The sequence below is a fragment of the Mesoplodon densirostris genome, chromosome 4 (assembly GCF_025265405.1).
Source record: "Mesoplodon densirostris isolate mMesDen1 chromosome 4, mMesDen1 primary haplotype, whole genome shotgun sequence".
Lineage (NCBI taxonomy): Eukaryota > Metazoa > Chordata > Mammalia > Artiodactyla > Ziphiidae > Mesoplodon > Mesoplodon densirostris.
The window spans coordinates 117,244,288-117,270,217 of NC_082664.1; the positions used below are offsets into that span (position 1 = coordinate 117,244,288).

Sequence of the window (25,930 nt, forward strand, 5' to 3'; positions counted from 1 at the left end):
GCTTCTCATTGCAGTGGCTTCTCTCGTTGCGGAGCACGGGCTCTAGAGCACGCGGGCTTCAGTAGATGCAGCGCGTGGGCTCTAGAGCACAGGCTCAGTAGTTGTGGCTCACGGGCTTCGTTGCTCCATGGCATGTGGGATCTTCCCGGACCAGGGCTCGAACCCGTGTCTCCTGCATTGGCAGGTGGATTCTTAACCGCTGCGCCACTAGGGAAGCCCGGAAAATGAGATTTTTGAGACAAACCTGATTTTTGAGATTCCTAAAGCTGAAGTATAAAGTTACCCTGGTTTTTCCTTGTCTATTTAGTAGAAAGAGCTGTGGTCCAACCTGGCTCTCTGCCATCTCTGTGTGACACAGAAAATTCACTTTATCACTCTGGGCCTGTTTCTTCATCTCTAAAAAAGAGTGAAATTATGCCTATTGCTATCCGCCATAGGTAATGGTAGGAATCTGTTCACTATTACTTTGAAGGAAAGTCTACATGGAAGAAAGTTCTAAGGGCTTCCATTTTTAGATGAGCTTAGGAGGACTTTGGTTTGACATCTGAGTGTAATAAATTCCTACTATTCAATTATTTGTTTTCAGGGCACCACATTTGTATGCCTTATAGAACCCACGCTTGGACATGCTGACGTCAGGCTTCAAGACAGCTGAGCCCCACTAGACACCCAAAAAACCCATGGCTCTGGTTGCATCTTTCAACATGACCAGTCCGCAGTAAGTAGCATTTGGATCTGCTCTCTGTGGATACTGAGTTGGCACATCAGGATTGGGGGTACAGCCAATAGCTCCTTCCCCAGCCCCGTAGAGATGGAGGGGCTCCAGGTGGTTTTGTCCTTGAGCCTGACATTAAAATAATGTGTTAAAATCCCTGACATTAAAATAATGTGTTAAAATCTACTTTTTCTCAGAGTTACCTTATTCATGTCATCTCATTTTTTAGTTCAAATAGGCAGAGGAATTCTGCAATCCAAAACTGGGATTGTAATCCCATTGCTAATCCAGTGGGATTGCTAATATCAGATTGGCTGAAACAAGTCTCATGACTGAACACAGCATCAAGGGTGGGGAAATATACTCTTCCTTTTGATGGGAAGCTCCAAAGTCACGTGGCAAAGTGAGGGGTGCAGAGCAGAGCCACTGATACGTGTTGCCCACCATACTGTTCTTCATATTCAAGACCAGGGAATAGTCCCAATACTCAAGCTATAACTGTGAGACCTTCACTCCCCCAAAGGAGGCCTTGTCTCCTCCCGCTGAGATGATCCATGGCCAGAGATGGTGCTGGGCCACTATGACCACTGGCAAGAGGGGAACAGAGGGCAGGAAGGCAGGAGTAGCTTATTCTGTGCTTCTCAGAGCCACATCCTGTTAGTTTCAGAAACTCTCCCCAGCCCTCCATGAACATCTTATTGATCAGAAAACTCTACTTGTTCAGCTTGGCAGTCCATAGTTTCCAAAAGAACAAATTCGACCCAGCATCTACTTTTTGGGAAACATCTGGAAGAGCCAGGATTCCCCCCATGAACACCCACACTTTTATTTCAATTGTTGAGAAACACAGAAGCTTCACATCCTGTGACTGTCTCTCTGAAGATCTTGAGTCATTTTGTAAATGCCACACCATGATGAGTACTATTATCTGTGCTTGACAGGTAGCAAAGAGCTAAGGTTTAAATAAAGCCTATAAAAGAGAAGTGGGGCATTGGAAATTACTTGGTGAATTCAGGTAGTCTAGGCAGCCAATCTGTGGTGTTCAAGGAAAAATCCCACTTTTTCCTCAATTATCTGGGATGATTCAAGCAAAAGAGAAGTAGGCAGATTCAGTTCCAAACTTTCTGGATAACTGCCACTGTGTATTATTGGTTAGCTTCCAATGGTGGCTGGAAAAGTTTAGAATGTAGAACTGTCCAGCCAAGTGTAGCAACTTATCACTCCAGAGCCCCTCCCACCTGCTCCATATTTCTTACATCCATGTCAGATCACAGAGAAAGAATAGAGTCTCTATTCCACCTCCTCATGCTTCAGCTGGAGAAACTGAGGCCCCAGAGGAGGTCCGCAAAAGTCAGCATTGGAATCGGCACCAGAGCCCCAGAACAGTTTATCGCAGACTGGGCTGTGTTCCAACTGTCCTCTCAGTGTTCCCTCAAATATTTAATTTTTACTCCTCTCCACTGTTTGGCCAGAGGCACAAGACCCAGCCCCTCAGATTCTACAGATGAAATAGGGTCAAGGATGTGTTGGGGGATCCAAAGGTGGCAGCCCAGGAAGTTAAAGGAAAATGGTCCAGCCCACCATCTCCTCACAGTGTAGCTGTTGGTGTTTTGGAAGAAGAGTTCTTAGTTACTGAACACACTGAAGGATGTGTAATGTCCCCTTTCTTATTTATGTCATTAGTGACCTCCTTTGGTAATGTGACAGCCACAAATGCCTCCACCAATTGTCAAATGTCCCTGGTGGGTTGGGAGGTAGTCCTGCCTCTGGTTGAGATGCCCTGTAATGCCAATGGAGCTGTGGGTTACTTGCAGTGCCCTAGGTGAGGCTGATGGTAACCTAGTAGGAGACCCAAAACCCCTCAGACATTTGTTCAAGTGACCCCCATTTCCTACTGTCAACCTTATAAAGGGAGCTGTAGTAGGACCAGTTTAAGTAGGAAGTGAGTGGCACCCAGAACAGTTGGCTCCTCCTGTCCTCACTGCCCCAAGGCTCACTTGGTCCCTACAGGCCTCCAGGTCAGCTCCCCAAGCACCAGCAGTACATCCAGTTGTGAACAAACACCTCTCTTCTCTATTGTGGTACGGATGGTAGAAACATTCCCGAGGACCTTTACAAAGAAACACGGAAGACAATTTAAAAGAATGTATTACTCCAACATAAAGTCTAGTTATTGAGAAGCCTAAAAATCTAAGTCCTGGCTTTGCTGGTTGGCAGAGTTTCCATCTGGGTCTTTACCTTCCTTTGATGAAGGACGCTGCCCCCCAAACCTCATATTTTAAGATCTGAGCATGCTTCCACTTTTCCCCAGTTGGTGAGGGAGATGCGGCTGGTAGGGCCTCAGTCCAGTCCCTGGGTTGGCCAGCGGGGAAGAATGGTGACCTCACACTTCCCCTGCCCTCCTCCAGCACAGATTACGGTGCATTCTCCCTCTTTTCCTTGGGGAATGGAAAAATCATTTTGTTCTTGAGGGATAACTCTGCCCTGTTGCCATCCCCGACTCAGGCCTGCCACAGAAGGAGGAACTTCCGAAGTTGAGATCATCTCCCAACAAGTAGACGAAGAAACCAAGAGCATTGCTCCTGTGCAGCTGGTGAACTTTGCCTATCGGGACTTGCCCCTGGCTGCGGTTGACCTCTCCACGGTGGGCTCGCAGCTCCTGTCAAACTTGGATGAAGATTACCAAAGAGAAGGGTAGGTGTTGCTACCGTTGAGTAGCTAAGACGTCTCTTGCGTAACTCCTTGGGTTTCCATGGGTACCTCCAGTGAGGCAGCCCAGAGATGAGAGGTGCTGAATAGTAAGAGACCAGAAGTTCACATCAGGCCACCCCAGCTCTTCTCCTCAGATACTGTTTCCTCAGAAAGAGGCTGTGGGCACAGAAAATACCTGTCACTGCTAGACAACCTATTAAGCGACATTTGCTTGGAACTCGGGGAATTATAAAATTAAAGGCTGTCACACTGCATAATAGCCCATCCAACCCCCAATCTGGACACCTGGGAATCAGGAGACCAACAGGATTTAGTGTGACTCACCCAAGGTCTCAGCGCCTGTAAAGAATGGATTTAGAGTATACTTTCCTTTTATCAAGTCTTCTTTCACCAGGGAGGAGATGGGGAAGAAAGCATGTGTGCAGTAACATGCTAAGGGTGGGAGGGAATTTAGCACCATTCATCCAGGAGCTTTGCAGACCTTAAGAAGGTCTGCTGCTTTTTCCAGTGAGAACAAATAGCATATGCTGGCCCCTGATTCAAAGGAGTGGCCCCTACCTACTCCTACTTAACTGGTCAATCAGATTGGATGCCTTTGTTCAGTCTGGACAGGGGAGACACAGCAGTGACACCCTCCATTCACGTGGGGGAAGCTGAAGGCTGGACAAGGGCAAGAACAGGTCCTTGGGTCACAGGGCAGCTCAGGCTTTCCCCAGCCCCACCCTGTTGCTCTTAGATATAGACTTTTAAACATTGGCCAGGAGCTTGGGAGCCAGTTCTGGGCTACTCTCCTTCCTCAGATGCCACCGCTAAATATTTTGGAACATGCTGACAGCTTTGAATATAAAAACGAAGGGTTGCCAGGTTATTTTAGAAGCAAATGAGAAGTCTTAGCTACAATTAAATTTGCAGAGCTTGGATTCCCTGTAAGTGTTTTTGAAGGGCCTCCCCGCTTTCCTAAGATAAATTGCCTAGCAATTGTGAAACCATACACCTTTTGCAAAAACTTCACTCCAGTGGCTTTCTCTGAAAATATAATTTTTTCCAAGTACTGTGCTTAGAGTCAGCAGGACATTGGAAACAAGGATAGGCAAATGGGTCGGAAATAGTTCAGGGTGGCCTGGTGGAGGGTGGCAGCATTCTGAGCATGGGCAGCACCATCCAACCACAGGGCCAGCTTCTCCAGGTCTCCAGGTCCTTGGCTCCGCCAGAGATGTTGGCGGTCAAGCCTTCCTTGAGCACCTGGCTACTGTGCCACTGCCTTCTGGAGGTCAAAATTGGTAGTGCAGCCTGGTATCCTGCCCCAGCCATTCTCATGGACTCATTTCCCGCCCCACCAGCGCCACCTTGAGGCTCTTTTCAAGTTTATAGTCGGAAGGCAAGGAAAGAAGCGGGAAGACCTTGGAGGATCTAGTTCCAGACCCTATCCACACCTGCACCCTGTAGGCATACGCACCACAGGTGGTCCAGGCTTTGGGGGCACCACTCCTTAGCCTGAACTGGAGAAGGCAGAGTCCCTGCTTTGTCATTCCGTTTGCTTCTGAATCAGGCCCCTGCAAGGTTTCTTCTGAGCAGGGAGAATACAGATGGGATGCCTGCAAGGCAAAGAGGCTCTTGATTTGGTTTGAGTCTCCAGGTGTGCCCTGGAAAGCTGCTCCTGTTGGGTAAATAGGAAGCAGCCGGGTGAAGGGATTTGCTTCGCTGCTGGAGTTCTCGGCAGCAGGCTCCATTGGCAGCCAGAGGGCTTCCTGGAGGAAGGAAGAGCAGGCACAGGACACAAGCCAGGTGACAAGGAAGCAGAACAAAAGCACACTGTGAAGGGGGGAAAAAACCTCTCTTCACAAGCTTCTTGGCTCTTGCTGCATTTCCTGGGGTTTTCCCCAAATTTCCAACCTGGCCCTTTCTGAAATGATGCAAAACAACACGATTTACAGTTCTGGTAGGTCTTCGAAAAGCTTTGGTGTAAGTCTTGTCAAATACACCTCTTCCTACTCAGGGAAGTGTTATATACAGGAATGAATCTTTTCTGTAGGAAATGAAGGGACCTCAGGGACTCCAACAAGATAGTGCCCAGCCACCCCACCATTCACTTCTTTTGAGCTCAGTGGTATTTCAGTGCTTTTAAGTTTCCCAGAATCTAAGAATGTTAGAGCTGGAAAAATCCTTAGAAAGTATGTATTCTAAATACTCTAATAGGATAGCAGAGTCTAGAGAGTGGAAGGAACTTGTGCAAGGTCACACAGTGACAGAGACAAAAATAGAGCCCTGGCTCCTGATCCAGGCTGGCACTACTGGGCTTCCATTTGTCACCTGTCCCTTTACAACATCACAGTTGTGACTATGGTTAGCATACATTGTACATGATACCACTGTTAAGCTATACCATCAAAGGCCCTTAACTTTTTGGCGTGCAGTCACTGAGATGTGGGTAAACCCCTAGGCACAGGTGGAAGAGTTTCATCTGTGTCAAGCTCCTTGACTTTCCTAACAGCGCTTTGTCCTTCTCGTGGACCTGCCTAGCAGAGCTTAAACTGCAGAGCTATCTGTTGTCTACCCTCTTTGCTTCTACACACAGACTGCTGAGGGCTCAGGTAGGAAAGTCAGACAACTGTGCAGATTGGTGCTGTCTTAGTCTGGTGGGGCTTCCATAGCAAAGGACCACCAACTGGGTGGCTTAAACAACAGGTATTTATTTTCTCACAGTTCTGGAAGTGGGAAGTCCAAGATTGAAGTGCCAACAGAGTCAGTGGCTGGTGAGAGCTCTCTCTTTGGGCTGCAGACAGCTGCTTTCTCGCCGTGTTCTCACATGGCCGTTCCTTGTTGTGCGTGAGTGGAGAGAAAGAGTGAGCTCTGATCTCTTCCTCTTCTTATAAGGGCACTAATCCCATCATTAGTCATTAAGGGCCCCACCCTGACCTCATCTAAACCTAATTACCTCCCAGAAGCCCACCTCCAAATACCATCACATCAGGATGGGGTGGGTGCGGTGCTTAGGGCTTCAACCTTTGGGGGGTGGGGGGGAAGGACACAAACATTCAGTCTATAAAAGCACCTCCCAGACTCAAGGCCTCCAGCCTCAACTTGCTTCTCAGTTTTGCCTGACAGTTCTCTGTGGTCCTGGTTAGCTTTCACTCCTGGTCCCCAGATGGCCATTTCAGATTGTTTCCATTTCCCCCAAGCCTTCTCTTGCCTCCAGCAGATGACCTCCTCTCCTCCTTCCCTAAGAAAGTAGAAGCAGTCACAGATGAGCTTCACCCCACCCCTCAGTCGCTCGCTTCCTCCCTTCTAGGGCCAACCTCACCTCTGAGTTCTGATTCCCCTCCCCTCACACCTTCTCATGAACTTTGCTGCATCAGTTGCGTCCTCACACTGACTCCTCACACGCTCAGGTCTCTCACATCCCCCCTCGACTCCACGTCCCCGTTAGCTGCCACTCTCTCTCTCTTCCTTTTTGCAGCCAAACTCCTTAAAAGCCTCATCTGCACTAGCCATGCCCCCTTTGCTCTCTCCCATTCATTCCTCACCCTACTGCAGTCCAGCTTTAGCCCCATCCACACCGTGGAAACTGCTCTCCTCAAGGTCATCAACGGCCTCCGTGTTGCTAGGGTCCTTACACTGTCCTCTGTCCAGCATTTGAAAACGTCATCCACTCCCCGCCCTTGAAACACTGTCTTGTGTATCCTCTGCTCTATCACACTTTCCGGATTTTCTTCCTACCCCTCTGGCTGTCCATTCTAGGCCTTTTAAAACTTGTTCTTTCTCTGCTTTGTCCTTAGATGTTGGGGTTCTTCTTTTTCTGTCTTTGGCCAGTTTAGCTCTACTAATTCTACCCACTGGGTAATTGCATCCACCCCCAAAACCAAAATTCACATTCTTCAGCTTGTACCTTTCAAAGCTGAGTCTCTAGCACAGCTGCTTTCTCTCGCTCTCTCTCTCTCTCTCTCTCTCTCTCTCTCTCTAACTGCTGGCTCACATCCAACTACTTCCTGGACATCTCCACAGGATCCCAGACACGCCTAGAATCCTAACAAGTGTCTGTGGAATTATCTGTTCTTCTACCTCTGAGTTGGCTGCGTATTTGAGAAATGTTCTTGTCTCCACCCAAGTCATTGCTAAAAATAGCTTTTTGGTGACAGCACTTAAACCCAGCCCGAGGAACCATTATCTGCCCAACCAGGACTTCTGGCCATCTCAGACCCAACAAGGCCCCAAACTGAACTGTCTTTTCCCAAAACGTATTCTGTCTGGCCCCAGTCAGTGGATCTAGACTTACCTGGCTGGCCTCCCCAGCCCATTACCAGAGGGAGTCACATGTGCATGTTGGCTTATTTACAATGACCCTCAGCCTCCTTCCTGCCTCAACAGGAGCCAGTGGCTTCCAAGACACCAAAGATCCATGAAGCCAGTCGGTCAGGCATAGTCACCACTGGAACTTACATCCTTCTTCCTCCCCTGCTCTGGCTCCCTCCTGTCCATGTCCACTGCGCATGATCACCATCACCATCATCATCACCATCATCATCACCATCATCATCATCATCATCATCATCACCATCATCACCATCATCATCACCATCATCATCATCATCATCATCATCATCATCATCCTTTCCCTCCTTGCATCTTCCCCCAAGCCATGCGCCTCCTCCTTCAGTAGTGGTAAAACACAGATCTCCATGAATGTCTGCAGATGTGAACAGACAGAGAAGGGGGAAGGGGAACAGAGGAGGTTCTTGAGCACGTCTGAGCCCCAGCTGAGCCAGCCACGACGCCCCACTACATCGGTATCCTGAGAGACCAGCTTAATTTCTCCTCCTTCATCCTCATGTTCTGTCATCTCCAAGTCCTGTACCTTTCTACTTCCCTAATATCTCTTCACTGCATCATCCTTCTCACAAAGGATTGGTAACCCTATCAGCCAGGTGCTTTGGACTGCATACCACAGGAAGCCTATCTCAAATTCAAACAATGAAGGTTTTCATCAGCCCATGGCCCATGGAGCCCAGAGCTAGGGCAGCTTTGAGGTTGGTCCAGACCCTTAACAGTAGCAACAAGGACCAGATTCCTTCTATCTGTCCACTCTGCTGTCAACAGTGTTAGCTTCATCCTGATGCTGTAAGATTCCCCTTATTTTTTGAGAGGGTTGCCCTTGGTAATCTGGCCACATCCTTCTTCATACATGTCTGGCAAGAGAGAATGGCTACCCATCATTCTCTTTTAAGAGCAGCAAAGAACTTTCCCAGAATCCTTTATTTGCTCTCTCCTCATGTCCCACTGGCTAGAACTGGGTCACATGGTAAGGGGTATGGGAATCCACAGCCCAATCAGGGCCACCCCTTGAATTGTGTCATTTCCCAAAACACACTGCTGTTACCCCATGGGTCAAGGGTGGGATGGATATTGGAGAATTGCCCGCAATACACCACAGTCTCTAAGAAAGCCAAGCCTCCATTCATAGCTTTTGATCCAGAATTAGAACTTCCCTTTTTCCTTTCTAGTCATTGTTCGATTTGGAAAAGATCTAGAAGCATGTCTGCCTTCTCAGACTGTTTCTTCAGTAACTTGGTTGGCTCGATTATTTCGCTCAGATACAGTTTGAATTGTGTCCACTATCCCAGGGGACAACGCTTTGTGTTTCCATGTAACCAGAGCCCCTTCTGCCTGGTTGCCTTTGGACATCACCCCATTCAACAGTGGGAAAGTGAGACACAGAACTGCTTCTCAGTGAACCAACTGTCCACCTTTGGAAGAGGGACACTGGGTTTGCAGGAGGCTAACTCATGGCACATACTGGGAGTTCTACTCTTTCTCAACCAGCTACACTACACTGAAGGCCTGGTTGGTTTGCAGGGTCTGGGCTAGACAAGAGGCCACAGCAGACAGAAAATTCGGAGAAGCGCAGAACCTCCACCCTAGGGAAGCTCACAGCCGATAGGAAAAATGATGGTGACAATATATGTGTGAGGAAGGCAGCGAAGGCAAGGGTCATCACCCCCTTTTATAGAGGAGACTCTGTGGGCCACATCGAGAGATAGTGCTCCCCATCTTTTTAGTGGAAAGAGAGTGCAGAGAGGGTCATGGAAGAGTAGGTAGGATAGTCTTTGTCAAAATATAAAAACAAAATAAGAAATGAAAGATATTCAGCCTTTTGTAATTATTTACATTTTAGGGTTCTAAGAGGTCTGACCTGGTTGGTCAGGGCCAGACCCGCAGATGGGAGAAGCTTGGAGGAAGGCTGGGTAGACAGAAAGGAACGTTATTGCTTGGAGATGATGCCAATGGCACATTTCTGCTGGAACTTGACAATCAGAGAAAGAAAACCTAATGGTTTTGAGATGTCAGGCTAGGAAAAGATGACAGGGTCCAATATAGCCACATCTTTAAATGAGGACTGAAATACTTTCAGATATGCCAGCAAACAAAGGCTGGAGGAAAAGAGGGAGGAGGGGAGGTACCCCCTGAGCCATAACCCCAAATTCCCTTCTCTTTTCCCATACTGTCCAGCCCAAGGACCACCCCCTCCGGAAAGTCTTCTGTCCCCCACCCCACCCAGGCCAGAGCCTCACCTTGGTGCACCCATAGCCCTTGACCTTCTTCTAGCTCAGCACTTGTGACACTGAGCTCTACTCTGTTCTCAAGTCTGCCTCTGGTACTGGACCAAGTGCTCCCTCAGGGCAGAGATCAGATCCTTTGAGCCTGGAACACGAGGGGTGTTGATTAAATGAAGGAATGACTTGAGTGAGTGAGTGGATGAGTGAGGCTGTGTTCAGATAAGGATTAGAAGAGAAGGGGAAGGCCACTTCCATTTGGGGAGAATTGGGGGCTGGCTCTAGACCTGTGTGGCATCCAGGAAGAACCACAGGAAGGGACCAAGCTTCTCACTCCCCACAACTCAAGGCCATAGTCTGTGGCTGGCCCACCTTTGAGCATCCCTGCTAATTCCACACCCCCTCCACAAAGTCATCCTAAAACAAGTAAATCAGATTTGCCTCAGAACATGCCCACTTCACTTAGTACAATCTTAGCATCCTTTTAGAAGAAGGGAAGGCTTTTGGGGGTTCAGGGTTAAAAGGCAGTTGCATCCCTGCCATGACCTTGCAAGTGCAAAGTCCAGAAGTTCTGCATCACGTGGCTTGTGAAGTCTTTGATTCATTTTTCCCTCAAGGAAGAAGAAAGTTAAAAAGAGCTTCCTTATTCCATTTGCTTGATGCCAAGGAGATTTGTCTGGAATAAAACTCTGCCTCCTCCTCTGGCACACCAGCTGTCCCTGGACCCAAGCTGACCCTGTGACCCACGACTCTTTATATTTTTCGTAGGCTCAGGCTTCCATGGGGGTTCTTGATGTCCCAACCAGGAAATAAAGGTTTGATTCAGATCAAAAAATATTTTCTGGTAAGCACAGGTGAACCTATTTCCTGTAGTCCAATAACTGCAAAGATTTTATATTGATTAAGAAGGCAGTAAGTTCACAGATACATTATTTCTCAGCAAAATAAAACCTCTTGTCCCCACCTACTCACAGGGCAGGGTGTACAGCCTCTGGAGAGCACTAGGTGGCGGCAGAGCACCTCTGACCACCTTCGCGTGGGTGTGTGAGCGTTGCATGGAATGGGGTGGGGGACTTGAAGCCAAGGCCAGGTCCCCCAAGGAAGGTGAGCTGACTTTATGGGATTTGGGGGTCTCCAGTCATCTGCGGATGCCCTTGAGATCTGAACTTTAGCCAAAGAGAAGAAGAAGGAGCTGGCCATCCCGGGATTTGCCAAGCCACAGCTCAGAACCAGAGAAAGCTGGACAGAGAAGTGGGCGTGGGGTGTGCCTGAAAGCCGTAGCCCACTGGTTCCCACCAGGGTAGGAAGCTGACCTCATTCAGGCAGCCCCGACCACAAAGCATAGCATGAAGGAGACTCTCAGACTTCTGGCCAGTTCCCAGAATTGAGGACTCGAGGTGGGAGAGGGTCTTGTGGTCCCTTGGTTTGGCAGGGCCCCACTCCCTCCCCTGAGTAGGCTTGAACCCCATGGAAGCCCTTCAGAGATGTGTGGGCAGTGCCCTGGGCTCCCCCAAGTAGGGGCAGCCAGTCGACGGTGCGTATTAGCCATTGTGTTCCCAGAGGAGGGTTGGTGGCTCGCCAAGCGGGGTGACAGCCCCTGGGCTGGGCTCTTGCCACCACACCCTGCTGTCTTTCCCAGCGCTTGCCTTTCCCAGGATGCAAGAAATCTGAGATTCTGGAACAAGAACATGTCAGACTCCCGTGACCCCAGCTGCACACAGCCCTCCTCCCTCCCTCCACCCCAAGGCAGTGGGGCTAACCTTTAGCTCTGGTTGCAGAACGGAAGCTGCTCGTATGGGAACTTCAATTTCTTCAGTTCCCCCAAGGGCTGGGAGAGTCATCTCTGACCTCCAACCTGAGAGTCCTCGTGACTGCAGTGTGTTGTGTGCTCGCATTTCTGGGTGTTTTGTGCTGCTGTGGCTTGCCTCTTGGAATTGGGTACAGGAACAAAGGGGATGCTTGACAGTGCTTTTCCTGCTCTTCTGGTTCTCCCTGTGGGAGTGAGAAAGAAGTACACGGGTGTCCCTGTGGGTGTTGGGTTGATGGTTCTCATGGGTGGATATTTGTCTCTGAAGAAGTTCTGCACATGTGAGCTCATTTCCCTCTCCTGCTTTTTCCTCTCCCTTTATGTGTTTAGCTTTTCCGGGTAGTCTAGGGCAAAGAGCTCATTGCATAGTCTGAATTCACTTATAAGGCTGCAGGCTCCATGCGGATGAAGGCCCTGAGCATTCTCCTGTGCTTAGCACCCAGTACAGTGCCTGGCACTTAGTGGGCATGTGATGACTATGTGAAGAATGGAATGGATGTTGAAACTGCCCATATTTAGATGATTAATCCCTTTTCTAATGCTCACATGCCTACATCATCATAGTAGATACAAATGGTAGCCGTGTGGTAAGCATTATGTTATGGGCTTTACATATGTTATTTTTAATATTTTAGAACAACAATCCTGCAGTAAGATAGTACTTATTCCCATTTGGGAGCTTAGGAAACTGGGGATCAAAGATCGCACTCAGGGCCTCCCTGGTGGCGCAGTGGTTGAGAGTCCGCCTGCCGATGCAGGGGACACGGGTTCGTGCCCCGATCCCGGAGGATCCCACATGCCGCGGAGCGGCTGGGCCCGCGAGCCATGGCCGCGGGGCCTGTGTGTCCGGAGCCTGTGCTCCGCAACGGGAGAGGCCACAGCAGTGAGAGGCCCGCGTACAGCAAAAAAAAAAAAAAAGATCGCACTCAGAGTTCAGGCAGTGGTGGGGCTACAGTTACCACCAAAACCTAGACAAATGGAAGAGTCTGGCTTTCCCCATTGTTTGTCAACAGAGAAAAAAATAGAAGGAATTGCCTTTTAAAACTACTAGATGAGTTAACATTTGTAAAGTGCTCGGAATAGCATACATGCATACTAAGTGCCTTATAAGTGTTTGTTAAATCAATAAAAATAAAACCCAGGTCAGTGCCAGAAGTTGGATTTAAGTCAGCTTCGTGGCTTTCTCTGACAGTATTTTAATCCTCTGGAATAAATACAGTAAAGAAAAATAAAGTGGGGCCACAGGATGTTCTGCTGACAAAAACACCACCAAGTCTGTGGCCTCCAGGCCGCAGGTGTTTAGCGTCACAGAATTGGAGTATCTCAGGGCCTGGAGGGGTCTCAACTGCCCAGTCCCAGGGTTTGAACTCGGATCCCAGGTGTCCTTAGAAGACCTATGAGTGAGAATCAAGGGGTCCGTGCACCCCTTGGAATGTTATGCACAGTGTTGTGGTTTTGTGCACTGTTCGGGTATGGGGCCACGGTTTTCATGCCCTGGAGAGCTCTGCAACACAGAAGGGCACTGAGGCTCTGGTCTAGCAGTGCCTCCCAAGGTCAGAGTTGAGGCAGGTTGGGTAGGCTCAGCACCCCAGACTTCATTAAGGCTTCAACTACACCCCCTTTCTTTGGGGACTTGATGGATGGAAATCTCCGTTGAGTAGGACTGGCCCGCCATCTGGTCTGGCCACCTACTGGGAAATAAGCTCTTCTGTGATCTTCCACCTCCTCCAGGGACATCATGACTGTCCACTGCCTGTGGACATTGCAGGCAACTTGGGGGTCTCCACAATCCTCATGCCTCGCCACCGCCCCTTCCCCCCATCGTGCATCCTCCCAGCCACGCCAGCCTGGCAGCCACACTGTGGATTGCCAGGGTGGGAGAAGCCAGACCCCCCCAGGAGCAAACACAGCACCTGCCATCCTGGCACTGCACAGAGCAATTCTGCTCTGCCTTTCAGAACGGGGCTGTTTCAGTGCCAGGCTTGGGAATGCTGCCTGATGGAGCAGTGACCTGGAGCCGCCTCCTTCTGGGCCACTCTCGTGGCTTGACCTCATATAAAGGATTCATCAGAAACTTGCCAGAGTTCATTTTAATATTCTAAAAGTTATCCTCTCAAACTTTTATGAAGATACCTAAGTATATAAAGCAGAAGCAGTAAGGGTACTCAGCCTCTCCTCCCTCTCCAGGGTTTCTCTGAGGCCTCAGGAGTGACTGGTGCACCCTCCCAGTAGAACAGTCACCTGCCTGCCAGGAGATGCCATCTGGTTGGTATTTACAGACTTTGGCAGCCGAAGCCGGCCTCCTGGAGCTGTCCCCTCGCTGCCACTGCACCAAGATAGGAAATTGAGAGACGCCTGCCCTCTGGTGGTGATCCTGGGGATAACACCACCCTGAGAACCAGCTCTAGGGCTTTGATGGGCTGAATGCTCAAGAGATGGAGGAAGGTATCTTTTCTAATTAAAGAGTCAATGCTGATTTCCCTTTTGGCTCATTAAACTCCTTGAGTCATTATTTAATCACTCAGGGATATTTTGAAGCTGGAAAGATTCTATTTTTCTACTAAAACCCAGTCTCCTAGGAATATCTGAGTCATTTGAATTTCAGAGGAAATTTTATTAGTAACTGGGATTTCCAAACACTGGGGCAGCCAGAAAGTCTGCTGCTTCAGCCCAGCCTCTGTTCTGGAGTCTTGGGGTCCATGGTCCTGCTCTTCAAGGAGCTGGAAGCCCAGAGCCTGCTTGGACTCCAGCTTCAGCCTCAGGTCTGGGCTAAGAAGCCCTCGATGCCCCCAAACACATACACTCAGTCTCAGTGAGTGACAGGGCTGCCTTCTGATCCCCAGGGGGCCTAACCTGCTTCACCATTCCCTCAGTGTTGGGTCCTGCACCCCGGCCCCAAGGGCTGGCTGGGGACCTGCTTGCCTTCACTGCCTCATCTCTCCTGCACCCAGACTCCCTTTGCCATGCCCTGCCCCCCTCCTGAGCTACCCGTTACCTCTTGTTAAATCCAAAGCAGTGGTTGTCACCTAAATCACCCAGGATCTCACTGAGATGTAGACACTCATTCAGTGGGTATGGGAAGGCCCAAGAGTCCGCATTTCTAACAAGGTCCCAGGTGATGCTGACGCTGCTGGTCCACGGAGCCCAGTGAGAATCAAGGACCAAGGGCAGTGGTTCTCAATCTCAGCTGCACATTGGAATCACCTAAGGAGATCAGAACATACTAAGGCCTGGGTCCCACCCCATTGTTTGTGGTTTGCATGGTCTGGTGTGTGGCCCAGGCACTGGGATTTTTAAAAGCTCTCTTAGTGGTCCTCGGATCAGCCAGGGTTGAGAACCACTGACCTGGATACAGACTGCAGCCTCCCCGCCGCCACTGCTCAGCAGCTACTGTATCCCTGGACACCATCCTTTTTTGGATGGGTGGTCTCCCTCCATCTGCTTCAGTTGAGTCCTCCCCTGCGTATATTGTCCTGGGGTTCACATAGAGTGTGTGCAAATAGCACCCCTTGAACTTGTGCACAAAGGGGGTTTCAGAAAGTCACCCCCAGACTGGCATGGTTGAGGGGCTTGTAGTGGAAGGCAGAGCAGAGGTGGGGGGAACCACTGGGCTAGTGCAGGAGCGGAAGCACAGGACCAGGGCAGTGAGCATGGGCTCCACTTTGCAGCTGCCTTGAGGTTTTTTGGGAACTGCATTGGTTGCCCCATGGGCTGTGGGAACACCTGCAACACCTGCTTGGGGTGGGGTTAGGTCAGCTGCCCCCAGCCCTGAAGGGGAAGCCCTTCCGGGTGAGGCCTACCCTGACCACCTAGTTTAAAATGTCACCCTTCATGCCCCCCTTTCCTCCCACAGTACCCACCACCCTGTAGGACACCATCCCATTTCCTAATTCATTATGTTTATTGTTTGACTCTCACCCACAGGAATGTCAACTGCCCGAGAGCCATGGCCTGTGTTGATCACAGTGCCTGCCTAGCGCATAGGGTGTCTGGCATTCACTTGACTTCCAGACCTTCCCCTGCCTGGTTTCAGTCCTGCCACCTTCCCGGCCCCTCCCTGGCTGCTTCCCGAGGCCGAGGAGTACCGTGGTGTCAGGGCCAGGCTCGCATTGCCAGCTTTGGACTACAGGTCCCCACTTTGCACCGACCACTTCCCAATAACCAAACCTGGGTCTGCTTAGGAAGTTTTTCTGATCAAACAAGAAAATAAAAAGCAGCATCTTTTCTTCTTTTTTTTTGGCTGCGCCTTGCAGCATGCGGGATCTTAGTTCCCCAACCAGGGATCGAACCCGTGCCCCCTGCATTGGGAGCATGAAGTCTTAGCCACTGGACCGCCAGGGAAGTCCCCAAAGCAACATCTTAACATTTGAAGCCGCAATATAAAATGACTTTTCATTCCCATGGAGAGGCAGGTCAAGTGTGGAGTCTCCTTTTTAGAGGGAAAGCCTGCCACTTGAAGAAACAAATGGTTTGTTTCATCCCTTTCTCCCCGTGGGACCTTCCTCTCAGGGTAGAAGGCCCGGTCTCTGAGGGATGCACCCCACGCTTCTGGGGTGCACAAGGCACAGATGAGATCAGGTGCCCCCCTTCTCACGCTGGACATGCAGGCGAGTCTTCCTCTGGATGCTCAGCAAGGCACCAGCCCAGGCCGACGGCTTTGGCAGCTGCCCTTTTCATTTATCACTGCAGAGGGGGCTTGCCTCAGATTTCAGGTGACAGTGAAATGGCATCAGTGTAGGGACCACAGACGATTGGACTGGGTTTTAGAGAGGATGTGGAGTTGGAGCTGGGTCTCCTTTGGGAGCCGGGGAGGAGGGCAGGAGGGTAGGAGGCCGCAGGAAACTTCCAGAGGGAGTGCCGAGGCAGCTGGAGGCGGGGCGAGAACTGGGGTGAGAGGTGCGAAAGATTAAAATAGGGCCAGCGGAAGGGGGCGGGAATGTCATACTATGGGAAAAGGAGGGGTGACACTCCCGGGATGTATCAGGAGGAGAGGAGGTCAGCCAAGTAATGATGGCCAAAGGTACCTTACAGTTCAAAGGGTCTTTCATAGGCAAAAGCATACACAGCTGATAGCACCTGTGGGTGGAGCCTCCAGGATTCTCTGTGCCTCGACCAGGTAGGGCGCGGCTGTCCCTGACCACTCTGGTCCTTCTTTCCTGGCCTCCTGGACAGACACGCTCAGCCCTCCCACCGGTGTCCTTCACGTGGCCTTTCCTTTCCTGACACTGTCTTCTCACCTGCATCCCAGGGATCCCATGCATTCCTCTGACCAAATCCCAGCCGCCCTCACCAGGCCCCCTCAAGATTCCTCTTCTCTGAATTTAGGGCTGTCAGTTTAGCAAACAAGAATAGAGGACACCCATTTAAATTTGAGTTTCAGATAAACAATGAATACATTTTTTTAGTGTAAGTATATCCTATACAACGTTTGGGACATACTTATACTAGAAAATCGTTGATTGATTGTTTACCTGAGATATAACTGCTCATCCCGTATTTCCTCTGGCAACCCTACTGAGCTCCACATGGTATCAGTTTGGGGTTTACCCTGTAGCCTGTTGCTTATGGGTGGCCCTCGTGAACCTGCAGGAAGGTGGAGAGAAGTGGTTCCACGGGGGACTTTGAAACCCATCTGCAGCGGGTGAAGCAGGCCTTCATCGATGGCCTTCGGTCTGGCCTCCACTCACCTTTGCCCCCCTGTCTTCTGCTTGTCCTCAGTGAGAACCCTCTCTTCTGCCTGGCAGCTCTCCTCACTTCTCGCACCACGCTCTTGGCCATGGGCGCCATGGGCGAGGGTGTCCCATCAATCATCCTCTGCTTGTCCAAAAATGCCTTCCTCCTCTTCCCCCATCACCTGAAAGCCAAATTTCCTTGAAGAGCCATGAGCTTTGTCCCACTTTCCAACAGCTGGGGCCTCCTTCAAGCTTTCCCTTGATGGACTGTGGGGAAAAAATCTCCCTGAAGCACCTACATTATTCCTTTGGGGAGAAGGGAGCACCTCAAGGCAGAGCTCCCCTTTCCAGAGACACCCTCGGGATCTTCAGGGATGGGTACCGGCTGCTTTGCAGCAGGCTCCAGCCAATTGCTCCCTCTGGACAGGAAGGACAGTGGGTGACGGCCGAACCTTTGGGCCATCAGATAATTTATCATCATCATCATCATCACCATCACCATCAGCTACATGGTGCTTTACAGGTCAGATACGTTTTCTCATTTAACTTTCAATAACCCTGGAGGCTAAGGAGTTTTACAGATGGGGAGGCTGAAGTCCAGAGTGCCTTTGACATGGTCCCGGGAGGCTGAAGGCCAAGACAGAAGTGAGGACTCCCCAGCCAGTACTGTCTCTGGTGTTCTAGGGCACCTAATTCTTCCTCATCAGGGCAGGCAGGTGGGTCCAGCTTGTAAATAACCCATCAAGGCAGTGAGGTTTGACTTCACCATCCTCATGCCCCCTTAGAGGCACCCCCTTTTCACCAGGATCTTGTGTTCCTGAAGCGAGCGGATCAAATGCCCTAAGGGGCCCACCAGCTCTGAGATTCTGTGCCTTCTCTCCACTTCCAAACCTACTCAGGAAAGATTTCATCATCGGTGGCCTCATGTCTTGTATGAACATTCACGATCATCTAATCAAAGGTTTCCCAAAAGACGGTCCATAGAACACTAGTCCCTCCAGGTGCTACATGACAAAAGGGTGCATGGGCCAGTGAGTTTGGGAAAAACTGATACTGTAATCCCTTTTGGAGCACAGTGATGCATGATAGCATATTAATGGCACTAAAATGTCCTGCAGAGAAAAATACCCACTTAACTTTTTAAAAAATAATTTAAAAAATTTTTAATTTTATTTATTTATTTTTGTCTGCACTGGGTCTTCGTTGTGGTGCACGGGCTTTCTCTAGTTGTGGCGAGTGGGGGCTACTCTTCATTGTAGTGCACGGGTTTCTCATTGTGGTGGCTTCTTTTGTTGTGGAGCATGGGCTCTAGGCGCATGGGCTTCAGTAGTTGTGGCTCACGGGCTCAGTAGTTGTGGCTCGCAGGCTCTAGAGCGCAGCCTCAGTAGTTGTGGCGCATGGGCTTAGTTGCTCCGCGGCATGGGGGATCTTCCCGGCCCAGGGCTCGAACCTGTGTGCCTTACATTGGCAGGCAGATTCTTAACCACTGAGCCACCAGGGAAGTCCTATCCACTTAACTTTGACCCAAATTTTCTAAAACTTATCCAACCTTAGAAACTTTTTATTGAGTAACAATCATTAACATTCTGTGGAACTAGCATTCCTTACAATCTACTTTGAGAAACAGGGATCAGTTCAGATCTTTCCTTGTATAGCTGAAAAAACAGAAAATTCACTTATGAATTCATTGAGCATTTATTAGAGGTGGGCTGAGGGTATCCTAAATGCAGAGCCTGTGCTAGGTTCTGAGACCTATGCGGAAGTATAATATAATAAGTGTAATAATAATAATAATAATAATTCATGCAGCACTTACCACATAGCCAGGCTCTCCACTAACCGTTGTGGTCTTCCATCTTTACAAGAAGCCTATGAGATGTGGTTTTGTACCCATTTTAAAGATGAGGAGACTGAAGCATGGGGAGATGCTGTGAGCTGCCCGGGTCAGCCTGTATACCGAGCTCCATCTCTTAATGAGATGTTTCCGGTCTTCTGTCATTCTACCCAGTGGCCCCTTGAAGAAAGCTGTGTTTCATCAGGAAGCAGAGCTGGGAGGTGTTGAGAGCAGGGCTGTGGTGGGGACCTCACCCCCTCTCAGTGCCTTCTTCCCCACTTTTGTCCCCGCAGGTCTACCTGGCTGAAGCCGTGCTGTGGGAAGAGAGCAGCCGTGTGGCAGGTATTTTTGCTCAGTGCAAGTGTCAACAGTTTCCTGGTAGCCTGTGTAATATTGGTGGTGATTCTCCTGACTCTGGAACTTCTAATAGATATAAAGCTTCTCCAGTGTGAGTAGCAAGAGAGATACATATGTAAATACATATGATGTCAATATTCCATGTGCATCCATCAGGGGTCCCCAACTAGCAGTGTGATCTGCCCCCAGCCTGACGGCACTGCCCACCCCTGGCCCCATGGCCCATGGGGATGACCGTTGGGAGGAAAGCATCTGGCAGCTTCTCTCCCTGCCACCCCCAGCATCGCTTTGCCCCCCTCCGCCCAATGTGGCCTCTTCACTCCCCTTCCCCAGCATTCCATGATCAGAAACTGATGAGATCCAAAATGTTGGGGACCCCTGTGTGCACCTTTTTTTATTGTTCCCATTTGGAATTTTCCAGGTTGGAATTTGCTGTAGCTTAAAGAGAGTTCCCATGTGTGGAGGCGTCTCACCTTGTAGTAACTAATAATGACAGCAGCCACAATGATGCTATGATTCCTTGTATTTTTATCCATCTGTAAGTTGGTAGTGTTATTTATCTATAACGTGATCATTTTGAAAGCACTTCTCCATGTATTTGACCCTAGTAGCAACCCTGTGAGACAGGCAAGACTGGTATTATCCCTTTTTATGGATTTGGGAATTAAGCTTGGGATAAGTTAGACTTTTCCTAGGTGAGAGGTATTAGAGCTGGGACTTCAAGCCATCAGGCCAGTTTTCTTTCCCAACCTGGTCCTCTTGGTGTTCGTCCTAGTTTCATGTTCATGGGAGCCTGAGGCGCATGGCAGCAGATAGCTTGTCTGCCACCTCTTCTGTCCTTCTAGGTGTCCCTTGGCAGCACGTCTGTCAGAGCGGAGGGCCCTCTTTCTGCCTCCCACCCTGTAGACGCCTGTTTGGTGCACGAGCAGGGGGCCAAGGGTCTTGATGCTTGGCTTTGACTGAGTGAGTGGTTTCTGGTAGAGCTCCTGGTTCCCCAGAGGTCCACTAGTCAGAAGACGGCTCATTCAAGTGCAAATTAAAAAAAGAAATGAAATTGTTGGCCCCTGAGAGATTTCCTTTCCTGCCATTGGCAAAATCCAGGACTGTAGATCCGGCCACCCCCAGACCCATTCAGTCATCTTAGACTTGTATTCTCAAATGCTCCCAGACCCTTTACTGGAGTCTCTGTATTCAGGGTCCGTCCTATTCAGGGTTCCAAGTCCTATTAGCCTTCCCTACTCTCTGAGAGAGGATGGCAGAGAGTGCAGAATTGCTTTTGTCTGATAAGCCTCGTTGGCTTTTGTACAGCTAGTGGCCCCTTGGTTCCAATCAAAGTATCTTCCAGCAGAAAGTGACTAGCACTGATTTTATACTCAACCTGTCTTCAATTAAACCATGTTGTATACCTTCCCTCCTACTCATCGGTATGTCTGCTTTTTATGAGGTCTGACCATAACAGAGTCATTCTTTCCTTATTGTGGGTGATAGTTGGGGCTCCTGGCCACTCAGGCATTGAGTGGAACTGAGAACACGGCCGACACTGGAATTTTGCTTAAAGCGAAGCATCCAGGAGATTGATTTTGGTGGGAGATCCACTAGCAGCTCATAAAAGGCATCTTAAATTCCATAAAACGCACAGTCAGAGATTTATTGCTCTTCTAAAGCAAACCATAAAAAAAGGCACAGGAATTCATTTGAGAAATAATGGGGAGAGATTTTATGCTTCCAGAATCATCTGGAGGTCTTTTCAGAGTCACACAGGCCTCAGCCTCCCGGTTCCCACTCGTATTCATATGACCCAGGACGGAAAGAATCCACAGTGTGGCAGGACTTGCCTTCTGAGGCTTGTATTGGTCCAAAGCCAGGAACCCCAAAGTCTCCCACTTGGAACCTGTCTTTGAAGCCTCCTGCCCCCAGGACACGCTCCAGGACCTTGTTTCCACCTACCCCCAGGGCTTGCTGATCTCAGAGCTTTGGGGGAGGCTGTGGGTTCCTCTCTTTCAGCCAGCCCACCCCACTGATAGCTCTGGGCATCTTTCCTTGTCCCCCAGGGGATCTGAGCTGCATGCTGACTAGAGCCCAGTAGGGAAGTGTGCTCCCAGCTGCATTCCTGCACCTTGTTTTGGTCCTGCCCCACTGTCCAGGGATGTTCTACCAGTATCTCTTTTAGGCTGGCCCTCTGAGGGGGCATCCCCTCCCACCCACTCTCCATCAGAGCCCACCTGACCTTGTCCTGGGCCCCAGCACCCTACTTTTGGCCTTACTCCCTGATAAACTATGCTCTGCTACAGCTCAGAGGCTGGTCACGGCCCCTGTATTGTGAAAGGGCCTGCCAGAGGTACTGCCTTAATGCCAAGGATTGCCTGGTGGAAGGTGGGGTGGGAGCTTTCAGTGGCTGATAGCTCTCCCCGCTCATACGCTGGTGTCCGGAGGCGTGGCAGCCCCCAGCTGCTCACTCTGCCACTTTCGGGAGGCTGACACCCTGCCCCACCCCTGGTGTCTTCTTCCAGTCCCGGCTCCTGCCTTCTCCCCCAGAAGACCCTGGCTGACGTTGCCGTCTCAGCCACTCAGAATTTTCAGAATGAGAAGTCAGAGTAAGCTGGCCTTAAGCCCCACTCACAGCGCACAGTGCTTTGGGGGTGAATTGTGGGGATTTCTGGAAGCTCATCTATATCTGACCGAAGCTGCCCACCCAGGTCTGAGGTGTCTTCTTGATCCCTCTGGAAGGCTCCCCTGGAAGACTTCTTTCTGGGCACAAAGCCCATGGCGGCTGATGGGACTGAGCTGGAACTCTAAGAGGCAGCCCATTGGATGGAGGGAAGAACAGCATCACAGGCCCACCAACCTCCCACCACCTCCATCACAGACACCCCTTAAAGCTGCCTGATGTTCTCTGGCCCGACTGCATCCAGATCTAAATGCTCATGCTACGGGCTCCTGGAGGCCTGCCTCCACGCTATGAGGCCCCCTCTACTGATGCACCTAATTCCTTGCTCCTAAAATTGGCCCCTGTTATTGTGCTTGCAGTTTCCAGTGCATTCCAGTTTGCTGGCGTGATACACTGGATCAGTCTGGTCATTCTCTCAGTGTTCTTCTCAGAGGTAGGTCGAGACTTGGGCCCTGTGACCATCTCTTTAGGGCAACTCCTGGCCCGGGGAGACCAAGCTTTATACTCTAAACACTTTCTAATGACAGACCCTCTGCCAGACCTTGAGGCTGCAAAGAGGGAGACACAATGCAGGGACTTGAGTTCTGTGCTGGGCCTCAGTGGGTGACCCAGACGGTGAGCAGGTGTCGTTCAGGTGAGGGTAGATGGTGACATCTGTGAAGGTGAGACTGAGTGAGACATAGTTGAAGGAGAGCAAATAGTTCGTGTGACTGGTAAAGAGTAGGCGGAGGCCGGGCTGAAGCCCAGGGGGCCTGGAGGTGGGGAGACTGATTAGGACTCTGTGGCCATGGTCCTGGGTACATAGGTGACTTGCCCCTCGGGGTCGAAGCCCAGGGGGCAGAGAGGGTGGAGTCACAGGGCTGGGCAGTGGACTTGACCCAGTGCTTCAGTGGGTACAGGGTCTGGCTAGACTGAGCTGTGCCCCCTCTGTGGGAACAAAGGGGCACGTGTCTGGGATGAGGGAGCATGGGTGCCCTTCGTCGTTGCTAGAGCCAGCTGATGAAGCCCAAGTCCGTATCTCTGTGTGTGAGGTAAGAGGGAAAAAGCACCTGGAAACTCATGGGCCCTGGGTTTTGGTGGGAGCTGATAGCCCTGAGTGGGTCTGAAATGTGTGGGAACAGTTCCCCCATCTTGACATGGGGGTGAGTGACGCATCCTCTGAGCAGCTCCCGGCCTCTCACAGTGACCCCCTGGCCTGTGTTTCAGGGGCATTGACTTGGGGCTGCTCCCGGCAGGGTCTTCAGGGGAAGCCGAGAAGACTGGGCTTCATCCTATGCTCAGTGGCAGGTCTTTGAAGGACTGGAGAGTTTTGTGTGGAAATCCTGTCCCTCCTAACAGAAGACAGGCCCAAGTCAGCTGGCCACTGGCCCACTCCCTGTGTGTGCCCTCAGCCTCACGACCACAGGTCCAAATTATCCCATGCAGAGCCCCAGTGGGGCCTTTCAGCATGGTCAGCAAGCGTGGGCGGAAAGAAAGGAATACGATACAGAGCCTGCTGGCGTGGCGTGTATGCCTGCACGTATGCGCGTGTACACCTGCACGTGTGTGCGTGCACGCACACACACACACACGCAAGCAGCTTACACCAGCAAGGGTGATGCTATCTCAGAGGCAGAAGGGGCTCTGAGTCCCAGAGCCCAGCAGGGCCTTGAAGGAGGAAGGATGCTCCGGGAGAGCAATGATGTGGGTGGAGTTACGGAGGAAAAGAGTTTTTTGTACTGTGATCGGGGAGCCCAAGGAGTTAAGCACACCAGGGTCCTCCTGGGCCGGCTCTGACCCCATCTAATGGCACGTACTTTCTCTCTCAGACTCAGGGGAGGCCCGGGCCTCAGACCTTGAATCCAGAATCCTGAGTCTGGGTGTGGGGTGTGGTGGGGCTGGGCAGCAGGCATTCCAAGCATGGAACATTCTTTCCCAGGCCTTGGCTCCCGCAGCCCACGGGGCTGGCAGGCGAGGACTCCAACACTGCCCTTCCTGGGAAGCGTCCCTAACAGCTCACCAAGGTCATTGCCCTAGAGGTGCCTCAGACCCCCGAATAGTGCCTGCTCCCCAGCCTGCTGCCCCTTGGAGGGTCCTGCCCTCCTGGCCCCCTTTGTCTGCTCATTGGGATTCCCTCCCATGCACACATGGGCTGTGGCCAGATGTCTCCTTGATGCAAACCTTGGAAAATGTGCCATGTGTCTGTGACTGCCAACAAAAATGTTTAATCAATTGCTGCGGTTCTTCCATCTATCCCTGTGCTTTGGTTTTATTGGCTTTGCAGAATTTATTACCCAGTGTTAATTTGGCATTCCCTTCCTGTCACTGCCGGAGATGAGCCACCTGAAACAGACAAGCACCAGTGCAGAGGAATCGCAGCCTCAGAGCCCCCCACTTCCCTACCCCATGCCACGGAAGAGGCTGGGCTTCCCACAGGCTCAGCAGGGAGGGCTGGGGGCTGGCAGAGGATGACTGTGACCTTGGACCTTGTTAGAGATGGTGAGGGTGGGGGTGGAGCTGTAAGGTGGGAGTAACAGAGGAGTAACAGAGGGGTAGCAGGGGTAACAGGTGTAACAGACGGGTAACAGAGGCGTAACGGAGGAGGAACAGAGGGGTAGCAGAAGGGTAACAGAGAGGTAACAGAGGAGTAACAGAGAGGTAACAGGGGTAACAGGTGTAACAGGGGTAACAGAGGTGTAACAGAGGAGTAACGGAGGGGTAGCAGAGGGGTAACAGAGAGGTAACAGAGGAGTAACAGAGAGGTAACAGAGGCGTAACAGGAAAGTAACTAGGGGGACCTGCCTCCCCCAGTACACCCAGCCCAGCGTAAGCAGAGGGGCTGGTACCCAGTGATCTCGTGAGGAGGCAGCCCAGCTAGCAAGCCGGGGTTTCCACGGAGCTCCCAGGAGAACCTAGCATCCGAAGAGGTTAGAACAGTCCCGTAGAGGCCCCTTCCCCCTGCTCCCCAGAGGGCTGGAAATGTGCAAAGGTGTCTGTGCTTCTCACAATGACTGGGGCACCATGACTCCCCCTTTCTAGTGGGAAGGGCCAGGGCAGCCAAACATCCCTCAGCCCCAGAGCAGGCCCTGCTGCTGAAAATGCCAGCAGTGTCCCTTTAAAACCACATGGACGAGGACGGCAGCCCAGGGTCACATAGCCAGTTCCCACCAAAAGCGGCCCAAGGCTCTGGACTCTTCGTCTGGTCCGTCACCACTGCATCCTCCCCATGGCCCTAGTGCCGGCAGGTGGGGAGCAGACCAAGGATCTGGGGGAAGGGCCTGGGCCAGCAACTGAGAAAGAAAAAGCCCAGCCCTGAAATACCTCTGACCACAAACCCAGCACAACTGGCAGGCCGCCTCACCTAGGGAGAAGTGAATACCACCCCTTCGGAGCTGGCCCTTCTTCCTCTGGGAAATGGCTGCAGGCCAAAGGGTGGGGGTCAGTCCGAGCCAGCTGACTTAACGTGGGTGTGGTGTCACAGGCAAATTCCAAGAAAGTCCAACCCAAAGGACTCCAGATGCCAGGCAGCCTTTCACCTTGTGCTGAGCGATATTCCAACCCTTGTCTCAACTGAGCTTTAGGACAGCCCCTGAATTGGGCGGGACACTTTGTGAGTTAGGAAACTGAGGCCTAGGAGG

The 25,930-nt window shown here is 50.9% G+C and overlaps 1 protein-coding gene across 1 annotated transcript in view; it reads left to right on the plus strand.

The window, feature by feature from the left end:
• Positions 1–636: 636 nt before the first annotated feature.
• The window catches only part of TMEM266 (transmembrane protein 266), an 83,143-nt gene continuing 57,849 nt past the window's right edge, over positions 637–25,930 (plus strand). The window contains exons 1-4 of the mRNA XM_060095135.1: positions 637–718; positions 3,221–3,409; positions 19,582–19,736; positions 22,673–22,746. Of these exons, the coding sequence (XP_059951118.1) occupies positions 681–718; positions 3,221–3,409; positions 19,582–19,736; positions 22,673–22,746 (456 nt within the window). The 5' untranslated portion in view covers positions 637–680. The remainder of the gene's footprint in view (positions 719–3,220; positions 3,410–19,581; positions 19,737–22,672; positions 22,747–25,930) is intronic.